The sequence below is a fragment of the Saccharomycodes ludwigii genome, chromosome I (genome assembly GCF_020623625.1).
Source record: "Saccharomycodes ludwigii strain NBRC 1722 chromosome I, whole genome shotgun sequence".
Classification (NCBI taxonomy): domain Eukaryota; kingdom Fungi; phylum Ascomycota; class Saccharomycetes; order Saccharomycodales; family Saccharomycodaceae; genus Saccharomycodes; species Saccharomycodes ludwigii.
In genome coordinates, this window is record NC_060200.1 from 1,051,241 (window position 1) to 1,064,684 (window position 13,444).

At 30.1% G+C, this 13,444-nt stretch overlaps 4 protein-coding genes across 4 annotated transcripts; 3 read left to right on the forward strand and 1 right to left on the reverse strand.

Annotated features, from left to right (window-relative positions):
- Positions 1–1,409: 1,409 nt before the first annotated feature.
- CDC19 (pyruvate kinase CDC19) lies at positions 1,410–2,915 on the forward strand (the record flags this gene model as incomplete). Its single annotated transcript, XM_046078523.1, has 1 exon — positions 1,410–2,915. The coding sequence occupies one exon, from the start codon at positions 1,410–1,412 to the stop codon at positions 2,913–2,915; it is 1,506 nt and encodes a 501-aa protein (XP_045936782.1).
- Positions 2,916–3,077: 162 nt separating this feature from the next.
- On the reverse strand, positions 3,078–5,984 carry REV1 (deoxycytidyl transferase; the record flags this gene model as incomplete). Its single annotated transcript, XM_046078522.1, has 1 exon — positions 3,078–5,984. The coding sequence occupies one exon, from the start codon at positions 5,982–5,984 to the stop codon at positions 3,078–3,080; it is 2,907 nt and encodes a 968-aa protein (XP_045936783.1).
- Positions 5,985–10,211: 4,227 nt separating this feature from the next.
- TYE7 (Tye7p) lies at positions 10,212–11,351 on the forward strand (the record flags this gene model as incomplete). The annotated part of the gene is made up of 1 exon (XM_046078521.1): positions 10,212–11,351. One exon carries the CDS (start codon positions 10,212–10,214, stop codon positions 11,349–11,351), a length of 1,140 nt encoding a protein of 379 aa, XP_045936784.1.
- Positions 11,352–12,527: 1,176 nt separating this feature from the next.
- Positions 12,528–13,349, forward strand: SCDLUD_000450 (uncharacterized protein; the record flags this gene model as incomplete). The annotated part of the gene is made up of 1 exon (XM_046078520.1): positions 12,528–13,349. The coding sequence occupies one exon, from the start codon at positions 12,528–12,530 to the stop codon at positions 13,347–13,349; it is 822 nt and encodes a 273-aa protein (XP_045936785.1).
- Between the last annotated feature and the right edge of the window lie 95 nt (positions 13,350–13,444).

Below are 13,444 nucleotides of genomic sequence, written 5' to 3' on the forward strand. Positions count from 1 at the left end.
ACTTTGTAAACTATTGGGTTTTCCATCATCATCATCATTGCTGACGTTGACATCCCAAAAAAAAAAAAAAAAAAAAAAAAAAAAGGTAACAAGTAACTACCACTTTGATATTAAAGATGATGGAATATATTATAAGAGCGCTAAACACCGTGATTACTTTGACGTCAGGTACCTCTCATAAAGAATTGCAAAGTTCACGGTTCTACTATTTATGGTAGTTTATAACAAATGGAGAAAAAAGCAATTTTCGTTCACACAGACTACATTACTGGCTAAGCTTGGCATTATAACATGTTTATTTTATTATTTATATAATATTAATAAGTACTGATTTTGCAAGCTCCAAATTAATTTAGATGGAGTTTAAAGTTTAATAGCAAAAGCTAAACAAAATGTATTGTTATTGTTGGAGAGAATCTATTAAATAAAAGAACAAGGTGAGAAGTTGGAAAAATAATTTTTGTTTTATTTCTTTTTTTGAAAGGGGGTGGAAACACTTTTAAGTCTGAATATAATATTCATTTATTCTTTTTTTACGTTTGCTTCAAATGTTTTCCAGTGTATACTAAAAAAGTGAAGGGAAGAGCTTCCTGTATATAACTCGCTACCTTTCTTGTCGCAAATGTGTAAACCAGCAGCTTCGTGTATTATTTTTTCTTTCTTTTTCATACGGGGATTAATATATTAAACGAGCCAAAATATAAAAAAAGAAATAAATTTTACAAGCGGTTTGGTGCTGTTGTTAGCAAGAAAAGATTCTTTTTGTAATATTAAATTAGTTTGATTTAGTGGAAGCCTATTATTTCCAGTATTTTTGATTAACATATTCATCTTAACCATAATAGTGATGACACTGGCTTCGAGTAAATGTTTCATTGTACTTGTTGATTTTTTTTTCCTTTTCTTCCCTCTATTTCAAATAGAAAATAGAAAGTAAAAGAATAAAATACTCCTACATAATTGATTGAGTAAACTAAAACTATACTCGTTAGGTATCTTAATAACATATCATGTTGGGAAAATACATTGAAAAAAAAAAAAAAAAAAAAAAAAAATGGTATCATCATGCAATTTTCTTATGCTCTAGCCTTCTCCTCCCCCTTTATTCCATATACATAATATTTTCTTTTCAAGAACAAGCAAAATCAAAAAATTTGAGTGAAAAAGTTTTTTAAAAAAAAAAAAAAAAAGAATATATAAATATAAAAGAGTACGCTCGATAAATACCTTTTTCTTTCTATTCTTTTTTTCTCTCGGTTAATTTTCTCAATTTTTCTTCTGTCATTAGTCCTTTTTTTTTAATAATTTAAATTTCTCATTCCTTATTAAAAAACTCAAAAAAACTAACAAAGGAAATTTATACATAGCCTTTATTAACAGCACACAAAACACTCATAAACAAAACAAAAATGGTCTCTAAATTAGAATGGTTGGTCGAATTGAAACCAACAACTAACAATGCTTTGAGAAGAACCTCTATCATTGGTACTATTGGTCCAAAAACCAACAGCCCAGAAGTTTTGGTTGAATTGAGAAAGGCTGGTTTGAACATTGTCCGTATGAACTTTTCCCACGGTAGTTACGAATACCACCAAAGTGTTATTGACAACGCTAGAAAATCCGAAGAATTGTACCCAGGTAGACCATTGGGTATTGCTTTGGATACTAAAGGTCCAGAAATCAGAACTGGTAACACCACCAACGATGTTGATTACCCAATTCCTCCAAACCACGAAATGATTTTCACCACCGATGAAAAATACGCCAAGGACTCCAATGACAAACTTATGTTCATTGACTACAAAAACTTGACCAAGGTTATCCAAAAGGGTAAGATTGTCTACGTTGATGATGGTATTTTGTCTTTTGAAGTTTTGGAAGTTGTTGATGACAAGACTTTGAAGGTCAAATCCTTGAATGCCGGTAAGATCTCTTCTCACAAGGGTGTCAACTTGCCAGGTACCGATGTTGATTTACCAGCTTTGAGTGAAAAGGACAAGGAAGATTTGAGATTTGGTGTCAAGAACGGTGTTCACATGGTTTTTGCTTCTTTCATCAGAACTGCCAACGATATTTTGACTATCAGAGAAGTTTTGGGTGAAAAGGGTAAGGACATCAAGATCATCTGTAAGATTGAAAACCAACAAGGTGTCAACAACTTTGATGAAATTTTGAAGGTTACTGATGGTGTTATGGTTGCCAGAGGTGATTTGGGTATTGAAATTCCAGCTCCACACGTTCTTGCTGTCCAAAAGCACTTGATTGCCAAGTCCAACTTGGTCGGTAAGCCAGTTATCTGTGCTACCCAAATGTTGGAATCTATGACTTACAACCCAAGACCAACCAGAGCTGAAGTTTCCGATGTTGGTAACGCTGTTTTGGATGGTGCTGACTGTGTTATGTTGTCTGGTGAAACTGCCAAGGGTAACTACCCAGTCAATGCTGTTAAGACAATGGCTGAAACTGCTTTGATCGCTGAACAAATGATTCCATACGGTCCAACTTACGATGACTTGAGAAACTTGACTCCAAAGCCAACTAGCACCACTGAAACTGTTGCTGCTGCTGCCGTTGCTTCTGTTGCTGAAGAAGAAGCCAAGGCCATTATTGTCTTGTCCACCACTGGTACCACTGCTAGATTGGTTTCCAAATACAGACCAAATGTTCCAATTATCTTGGTTACCAGAAACGCTAGAACTGCTAGATTCTCTCATCTATATAGAGGTGTTTTCAGTTTTGTTTATGAAAAGGCTGTTAACTCTAACTGGACTGTTGATGTCGAAGAAAGATTGAGATTCGGTGTCGAAAAGGCTAAGGAATTCGGTATCTTGAACGCTGGTGACTCTGTTGTTACTGTCCAAGGTTCCAACTCTGGTGTTGGTCACTCTAACACTTTACGTATTGTTAAGGCTTAAATCAATGTTATTGGAAATTTTGGTTTAATATAATTATATATATATATGTATGATTTTACGAAATGAGTATTTTATATAAGTTTTTTTTGAAATTATTTTGATAGTAATTTATAAGTTTATAATCGAAATAAACATAGTTGCGTAACACATTGGGCTTGCATTTTATGCCCGGTTTTTGCTTTCCCTTAGCGGCAGTATCTTCAGGACTAGCAATTTCTCCCACTGGAGTATTCCATCGGGCATCTGGTGGTGGTTGCTGCTGGTTTGTGGATCATCTGATGCCGATCTATAATAGGATCTGTAGTAGTCTATCTGCTCTTCTAGATGGTCTACGATATACAATAGCATCGATTTTTTATTGAACTTAACCAACCGCCTCAAATATTGAACTAATAGTAGCGCGTCATCAGTTCTGGGGCCCCTTTCGATATTTTGTAAGATCCAGGTGTCTAACCTAGCCGTGATCTCTTTAGGATTTAGCAATTTTTGAAAGGGAATTGGTGGATTGAAACAACAAATAGACTCTAACTTCTTTTTTGGAATGATTTTTGGGGCTTCCAAAGCACTTCGCTTTGTTGAATTCACCAAGTTGATTACTGCGTATTCTCTTTGTATCTCTTTTTGCATTTCTAGCGGTAGCTCTTTCAATGCGTTTTCGTCTATCTCCGTAGAAAAATGATGTTTCGCGCGCTCTTGGTTTTTCTTTTTATGATAATTGTTAAAAAATTCACGTGCTGGCGATCTGGATTTTCTTTTTTCAATTGATCTTCTATTATTATTATTATTATTATTATTATTATTATTATCGTTTGATGGTAGCAGTGGTGTGACGGTGACCATTTGGTCCGCATTTTCAGTATTGCTCATAGTTAATGGCACATCGTGCGGTAAAGGAGGGTGCAATCTTGGGAAATTATCCAAAGTGTTGTTGGTTTTCCTATCTAGCATACTACCAATATCTCGATCATTATTTGTTTTCAAGTTGGATAATGTAATAGATATCCCGCGTAAGGAGCTAATTGGTGCTTGAATATAAAGTTTCCTGAAAGATTGTTTGATTTCAGGAGACATAATATAGTTTTCATTGGTATGAGCGGGAAATCTTCCGGTTTTTGATGTGATGTCACATAAGCCCATACCCAAATATTTGGGTGGTTCTATTGGACTATTCGCCTTACGCCTTGCCAACTTGATGGTATATTGTGAACTAGCCATATTTATACTCTTCAATTGGGATGCCAAGCGAGCAACGACTCTGTCAATAAAGTTATAAACTTGCTCAATTGTTTGGAATCGTATCCCCCAATTGATATCTACGGATAATGATTTTTTCCGGAAATAGTTGAACGGAGTATTTATTTTGGATATATTATCTATGTCATCTTCACCTTTTAAATATAGTATTATTTTTCTCGACAGTTTGCCGCCGAGTTTATTCAGCTTATTAAAGGAAGATAATGACGATAGATTTGCTTGTAAGTCAGCTAAAGTAATTATAGAACTTGGACTATACAACTCGTTTATCTTGTCGGCTGTTTTGTGTCCAATATTTGGAAGATCTGTTAACTGGAAGCTACCAACAAATTTAGCTACAGCTTCTTTTTCTGTATTATGTGGTAAAAATATTTTGAATCCATTCGGTTTTGCAGATTTTAAGCATAAGGTGGATAAAACTAAAGTATTTGATACACCTATACTCACAGTGCACTTTGTTTTTGTAGATAGCAAATTCCGTATGTCCATGCATTTTTCTGAAATTCCTTTATAATCAATATCTTCCGGATAATCAATGAAAACACCTTCATCCACAGATAATGGAATGACTGTATCAAATTTATCGTACAACAGCTCATAAAACGTTTCTGAAATTTTTCTGTAGCTATCAAACTCATATGGCAATATCTTTAGAGTAGAGCATAATTGCTTTGCACGGGACACCCACATACCATTTTTAATACCAAAGCTCCTTGCAGCATAATTACAACTTGCAATATCTGAGTTACCTTGTCCATGCGAAACAGCAATAGGAAGACTGCTATTTTCGTTGTGTTTTAGGCCGGATACCGTAGCAAAAAAACAATCAAAATCTATATAGTAAATGATTTTTTTTATCCTATTATGATGGGCACCTACTGGGTTGAACTTCATATGTTTATTTTGTAATTCTAGTTTCCAAGTGGTCAAGTGATGAAGTCTTGAGTTTTTGAAAAAAGATGCCAAAAAATCAGGATGATTGCAATCAAGATGAGGTTTTTTTGTGCTGTCCTTGGTCACTAGAGTTTTTATGTCTGTGGTGTTATTGATGTTTGTGTCATTCAATAAAAGTGCATAATCCTGCCATTTGAGCAATTTGTTTGCTTCAATACTTTGCATAATCCACTCTGGCTGAACCACTCTATATTTTCTAAATTCGATTTTCTTTTTGCTGGTCAAATTGGTGGCAATGATATGGGTAACATTTCTTTTAGACGCTAAGTAATGACTAAACTTGCCCCCATGTAAAACAATCAGTTTATGCAATTGTAGTCTGGTAGGATTGGTATAACCATTGATGTAAATGTTTGTGTTTTTGAAAATTTGTGGGTATGTCTTGTTAAACTGTTTTTCATATTCGGCTATTAATTTCTGATCATTTTTATTTTGTTGGAAAATTTTGTTTTCCATATATTCATCATAATTGTTGTATCTTTGAGGCATCCTAGTTGGTGACTGAAGCATTGGATTAAAATAACTATTGTTTTTGTTGCAACTACGATTATTGTTGTTACTATGCACTTTTTCAAAAGCATCATCATTTTTTTCTTGCTGTTTTATACTGTCGGTCTTCCCCCCCTCTTCAGTTTCATTAATGGAATCATGATTACAATAGTCATTTCCCTCTTGTATTTTGAGTTCCGATAAAGTTGTACCAGTTTTTAATAGGGGTGGTCGTGGAATTAATAAAGTACTGTGTTCTATATTACTTAGTTCTGCGTTAGAAGTAGTTTTGTCTATTGAATTTTGACTAGAGGAATTTAAAATGCTTGTTGATTCCAAAAATAATTCCAAGTCATTTTCGTTTATTGGCATGTATATTGATAATAAATTTATTATGGGATTGGAATACCGGGGGGGGGAATGATAAAGAATCAATTATTGGTAATTATTAATTTGATGTTCTAACGAATGAATATCGACATATGTTTGAATGTTTTTTTTTTTTTTACATTTTTTTTTACATTTTTTTGAATTAGAATATTGAAAAAAAAATATATATATCTATTTCTCAGTACCAAATATTTATTTGATCATTCAGATTTGAGCATAATGGAGATATAATCTAAAATTTGAAAAATAAACAATTTTTAACGTTTTTCAGACTAAAAGGTATTAGGTAATTTTATAATTATGAATTCTAAGCGCAAGTTAAAAAAAAAAAAGAAGGGAAAAAAAAAACATGTTAAACATCATAAAGATTTACAGTACAGTAGATATTTTGATTACTAAGCCGCAGCCATTCCGATTTTCTAAAGAATGCCTTTCCTACTTCTATTTGATCCCACATCATCTAGTAATTTGACGCATTGTTTTTAAGTGCCATATAACCTTGTTGCCCCGTTCATTAAAGGGTGTGGGGCTTTTCTAGATTTGTTTTCAAAAAAAAAAAAAAAAAAAAAAAGAAAAAAAAAAAAAAAAAGTAGAACAAGCTTCAAAGTATGTTGGGTACGTCTACCTCTTTTTTAATTCTATTCAACCCACTTATTGTTCCTTCTATAGCTTCTTCTATTATCAAAAACAACATGATTGTGACCAAAGTCTTGTATTTATTCTCCAGCTATTTTTTCTTTTTGGTTGATGAAGGATTATCGCAACTAATAAAGGTGTGGTCTACAAGTAATGTAGTATATTGTATTTTTATTAATTAATATTATGTTTTTTCATTTGGTCTATGCATCTTATATTCATCTTTTGCACCCATTGTAAATTTTATTTTAATTGTCTATTCAACTTTGTATGTTATGGCATATGATGTAAGAATAACGCATATAAATATTACTAGGTTCAAATAAAAGCGAATTAAATTCAAAAAAGAAAAATATACCTTTTTTATTTTATTTTATTTTATTTTATTTTATTTTATTTTTTTTTTGGTAACAAAAGTTTATGTATATTTTCTGTCGCTTTTTAATTTATGTCATTGAAGCCACCAACTATTTTACATACTGGTAGAGGACATACTCAAACATTAGAAACAAATCTCAAGCAAGTTTAACATCAAAAAATTTTAAGCAAACATGTATATATATATTAGATGAGGATAACTACAGTTTATTAGTACTATCGATCTCTTTTTTTAATATGATGTTAACTTTTGTTGCTTTTATTTTCCTAGACAAATACACTATTTCAAGAAACACTATCATAACTATTTAATTTTTCCTTTTTTTTTTTTTTAAAGTATTTTCAACGACTTTCTTAATTGGATCATGTACGAGATATAAAAAAAAAAAAAAAAAAAAAAAAGAGACTAATTTTTTATTTTTTATTTTTTTTTTCTTCTCTGGCTGGTAACAACAAAACAAATCGCTCAAAGAAATAATTTATCTTAATAATAAAGATTTTCTATCAGAAAGAAAAAAAAAAAAATGAATATTCAATTTCTAACAATAAAGAAATCAATTTGGAAAGACAATTTAATATATTTGCGACGACAAACGGAGATAACTGCATAAAGAAAAAAAATTATCACCCTATTTTTTTTTCAAAAGAGTTTTTTTGGGGAATGGATTTTTGTATAGAAAAAAAAAAAAACATAATTATTACAAAAATAAAAGTTATTCCGGGTCTTCTAAAAATAAGAATAATTTTTCCGTATTTCAAAAGAATATTTTTTTTTTTTTTTTTTAATTGCCACGTTTTTAAAAATGTTCTTGCAAAGAAAATAAGATAAGGTGTAAGGCTCTTGAATCTACGGATTAATTTTTTTATTTGCTCTCTTTCCCCCTTTTTTTTTATTTATTTATTTTAAATTAAGCAAAAATATTGATATTAATCTCTTACAATGAAATATACCATTATGAAGAAAAAAAATTAGAAGATATGAGGCCATTTTTTTTTCTTTTTTTTTTTAGTTTATAACGTAACAACGCGATAAGTGTATACGTGTACATTTTTCTAGTAAGGTAATGCTGAAAAAACCGACAACAATGGTAATAATTCCATTTATAGGGTAATATTTTTGGACTACTTTTTATTTATAGGGGCAGAAGCAATATTTTGAACAATACTATGAGCGCAATAAAAACGCAGCTATATGGTATCATTTATTAAATCAACGCAAAAAAAAAAAAAAAAAAAAAAAATTATGTACTATTCAAGCTCTTTGATTTACAAAAATAAAACAAAAATGATAATTAAAAACAAATGTAATTTAGTAATCTGAAAAAAAAAAAAAAAAAAACAACAGTAAACTTTGTCTTAAGCTTAACAATCGCTTTATTTATTTTCATGAATTATGGTGTTTAATATGAACATTTCCAACTGTTTAAAGAAGGGAGAAAGCCAAATGTCGCACTCGGTTCAACAAGCTATCTCATCGTTTACAAAAACCTAATATAATCTCGAGCATTTTTTTTTTTTAAATTTATTTACTGGAAAAATATTGACCAAAATAATAATTAAGAAGTTAAAGAAGAAAAAATTATACATGATTGCTTCGGTATAATTCAGGAATGTTTATAATACATTATTTTATATGTGCATTCCTTTCTAATATTGGCTTACAGTTTTCTTTACCGACAAATCCTACTACGTTCCATGTTTTTATTTCCTTATCGTAACAGAAAAGAAAAATTAATATGTCAACATTTAATACGTTGAAAATAAACTGAAGTAACTTCTATTGTTAGTATTACTTTTGGCAGATCAAAATTCAATATCTAGAAAATTTGGCTTAGAGTTCCAGATTTAAAAATATAATGAACTTGTATATACATATTTACTATTGGTGTTGAGGCTATTAAACAGTCTAAAATTTTTTTTTCTTTTAAAATAATATCAGATATTAATATTTGAAAAGATTAGCAGCAAAAAAATACAATTTTTTTCACGTGCTATAAGAAACCACTACAAAAAAAACATAAAAGTTAATGACTTTAATATTCGTTATTTTTTTTTTTTTTTTTTTTTTTTTTTTTTTTTTTGGTGGGGAAGGAAGGGGTGAAATTGTATAGCTTTTCGCTTAATAATGTCGGATTATCAATGTATTAAAATATATATAGAATTTTCAAGATTTTTGGTTTTGTACTTTGTTTTTAAAATTTTAACCTTTTCCTAGATTTCGTATGTTTTTTTTTTAATCTTTTCAACAAAAAAGAAAAAAAAACAGTGCAATGAAATTTTTTTTTAGGGTAGCTTTTTTTTTTTTTTATTTACATTTTATCTTACTATTGTTTTTTTTTTTCTTGATGAAACCAAATAAAAACAAGGGGGGGGAAAGGTGGTACAATAAATGCTATAATATAATTAGACATGTGCAATTATAGTAATTAGCTATATATTACGTGTATTATTTTTATTGGCTGTAAAAAAATAATCCAGAAAAGAAAAAAAAGTTTCTCCACTTTTTTTAAAAAAATTACTTTTTCCAAACAAAATGAATATTTTTCTTTTTATATGGACATTTTTAACATACAGCTATTATTAAGGAGTAACGTATTCCTTAAAAAAAAAAAAAGAAAAGAAAAAATAAAAAAAAAAAATAAAAAAAAGTTAATAGTGGTGAAGAAGAGTGCAGTAAAAAAAATAAAATACAATACAATACCTAGAGCATATTTCAATGACGAAAAATAATATATGTATATATTTTTTTTTATAATTAATTATTTATTTAATAAAATTGATTTGAAATCACACTAACAAAAATAATCAAAAATAAGATATATAAATGAAGGAATGAAAGTGCACTTTTACATAACAAAATTTATTAATATCCACCCCTTTCCTTTTTTTTTTTTTTTTCTTTTTCTTTTTATTTTCTCTTTCACTACTCTTCACCCTTTGTTACACATTGTGAACTACTTTGAAACATGTTACGCTTGCTTTTTCTTTTTTTTTTTTTTTTTTTCCCTTTCTTCTCTCATATTTCCCCTCTTTCCTCTTATTGCCTAAATCTAAACCGAACAATCTGCACCTCTGTCGTCTCCGTACTATTTTGAGTAAAAATTTAGCAAATATTACCTCAGAAAATCAAGGTATTTCATATATAATAACAAGTTGCATATCCATAAATATATACCATAACCACAAAATACAATAATGAATACTATCGAAGATAACAATAACAACAGAAACAGTGGCTCAATCCCTGTTCCTACCGGTTTTGAGCAATGGTTAGTTCAGCCCACAAATAAAGGGATGGTGGGAAACGATAATACCAATAATATTTGGTTTTATGGTAATGATATAAATTTTGAAACTAATAATAATAATGCTGTTGTTTCTGCTTCCAAAGTGGCTATTAAGAATGAAAAATATCCTGTGGCTGCAAATGCCGCAGCTGTATCTAATCCCAATAATGGTGGTAGCGAGCCTTTGTTAATGCCTTTTAATGCTGTAAGAAGTTATAGCAGTGGCCCATCTATGTTGTCCTGTTCTTCATCATCATCTCCTTTTGAGTCTCCATTACCAATTGCCGACTCTTACCAGGAGCATGTTAACAATGGAGATGAAGACGACTTTAACTCTATATTTGATCCAAATAGCTGTAGTGAAACCGGATCTACTACTTCTGTTGAATCTCAACCTAAATCCAGTAAGAAAGGTGGGCACCAACAACAGAAACAACAAAAAAATGTTCATATTAAAACAGAAACACCGAGTGCTGTTGTCACTGGTGCTGCTTGCACCGCTGTAGGCGTTGAGGATGATTTGATATCTCCTATGTTCACCAATAACGATATAGAATTACTAAGGAAAAAGACAATGGAAAACAAGAGCAAAAAGAGGAAGAGAGGTCCAAGGAAGCTAATGACCCCTGACCAAAAGGAAGCCCACAATAAAATAGAGAAAAAGTATAGAATCAATATAAATACTAAAATTGCTAGATTGCAGAAGATTATACCATGGGTTGCTTCGGAAGACACTGCATTTGAAGTACATGCCTCCTTTAGGGGGAAAGATTTGTTAGGGAATGTAAAAAACAATAACGGGAGTGATAGTATCAGTGATAATAATACTGAGGGTAACGGTAACGATGATGCTACAAATACTGGCAATAATAGCAGCAGTTTGCAACCTTGCAAGTTGAACAAAAGTATTATTTTGCAAAAGGCTATTGATTATATTTTATATTTGAAGAATAATGAAAGGTTATATGAGTTAGAAGTTCAAAAATTGAAAGATGAAATTAAAAATTTGCAGAATAATAAGGAGAATACTAATGTTAAAATAAAGTGAGGCCTTTAATGATTTTATTGAAATTTTTTTCCTTTTTTTTTTTTTTTTTTTTTTTTTTTTTTTTTAATTATTTTTATTACATTTTAGTTTAGGTTTTTTTTAATGACTTTTGTTTATACTTATATTTTTTTTTTTTTTTTTATCTATAATATCATTTGTCTTATTCCTTTAAATGTTGAATCTTTGTCTTTTTGTCTTGAAATAAGAAAGCGTGGGGTAAGATCTGAATTTCTGATGTTGAAAATAGTTGCAATTTCATTTACTTGGTTTCTTTAATATTAACTTTTCTCCCTTAAGGAAAGTGTTTGCCATTATACATTCATATAGTAGGTTATAACCCTGACCCAGGAAATGGAAAAGTAGGAACATAAAGTTATAAAATTGCTTTATTTGGATCAAATCATCGATGCTATTTTACTCTGTTATTACTTATAAGATATCTCTTCATGGATAGTGTTAAATTATTGTTACTCAGTCATGGGGTGAAAAATAGAGAGAAAATTTAAATCTTCCATCCCATTATTAACACCATCCGCACGGAAAGAATGTGAAATATGGAAAAAAATTAGGCATTAAAGGGAAGGAGAGGAACATGGAAAAACTCAAATATAATACACATTGATGTTTTTAATGCTTACAAGCGTAATTAAATAATAACTTCAGAATATCGATTATTTAAGGACTTATTTGATTATTAACCTGGCTACCATCGGGTCAATTTCATGTTATTACAACAGAGTATCACTTTCCACGAAAGAAGGGTTATACACAAAATATATTTTTCGTTTCTTTTTTTTTTTTCGTTTCTTTTTTATTTTAGTTGGAATTTAAATTTTTCACTTTTTTCATCGAACGCTTTATCATTTTTACTTTACTTCTCGACTGAAAGTAAAAGTTCATCTGGTGATTACTTACTCCCATTATTTCTGTAAACATTATATGAAGTATTTTCCTTTCTTTCTTTCTTTCTTTCTTTCTTTCTTTCCTTCTTCCTTTTCTTTTTTTTTTCTTCAAACTATTAAACCAGTTTGAGACTCAATATTTGAACAATCTTCTCTCCACTCCTATACGCTTTCTCCAAAACACTTCTAGAAACCTAGTTATTTTTATTTTTTTAGAAAAAAAAAAAAAAAAAAAAGAAAAAAAGAAAAAAAAAAAATAAAAAATTTGGGAAAAATGTCCTTTCAAAATCAATACGAATTGGCTAAGATTCTAAACCAATTAGAACCTCAACAATTAACAAAAAATGTGTTTTTTGGTCCATTAAATGCTCTAACGAGAGTGGATTTTTTGATGACAAATAATATAAAGTTTATAATTTCCACAGGTATGCCAGTTTATTCAGCCATGAAATGTTGTGCCAACATTCCCATGGAAAAGTATGCTTACGTTCTAATTAACTTTGATCCTACCTTTTCTAAAAGTGACTATAATGATGAAAAATTATTTCAAATTATGTGTTATAACCAGATATTTTCTGCACAATTGAGTAGCTTTGTCAATAGGGCGTTATCTACGGTGGAAAGGGAAGAGGATATTTATAATTCACAATCCATTAATATCCTACGGTCAAATATCATAACAAGCGATGGCCTGCTAAAATTTGAAGTTTTCAATGATTTCATAACTCTATGCAAAAGTGCGAACATGGGAAACGTTTTAATTGTGAGCAACAGTGGAAACGATGAAAGTTTAACATCATTACTAATATCTCATGTCATGAGGAATAATTGTCAGGCAACTTTACAGGATTCGATATCTTATGCCAAAAGTTTAAGACCATCTGTTCGTGATATTAATGAAAGTAGACTTTTGATGTGTAATGGATTAAGTGAATATATTGAACAAGTCAAATCGCATTCATGGAAGGATATTTTACGTCACCAATGCTATCATACTATAAAGAGAAAAGAAGACGGAAGTGACAAAGAAGAGATAAATTTAGAACGTGAAATTATGGAAAATTACAAAAGAACCAAGAGGTTGATTGAAGATTGATTTGCTATTTCCGGTTTAACGTTGGGCGTATTATTGTCACCATATTTTTTTTTTTATATGTTATTCAGTTCTCTATTTTTCTTTTTCTTTTTCTT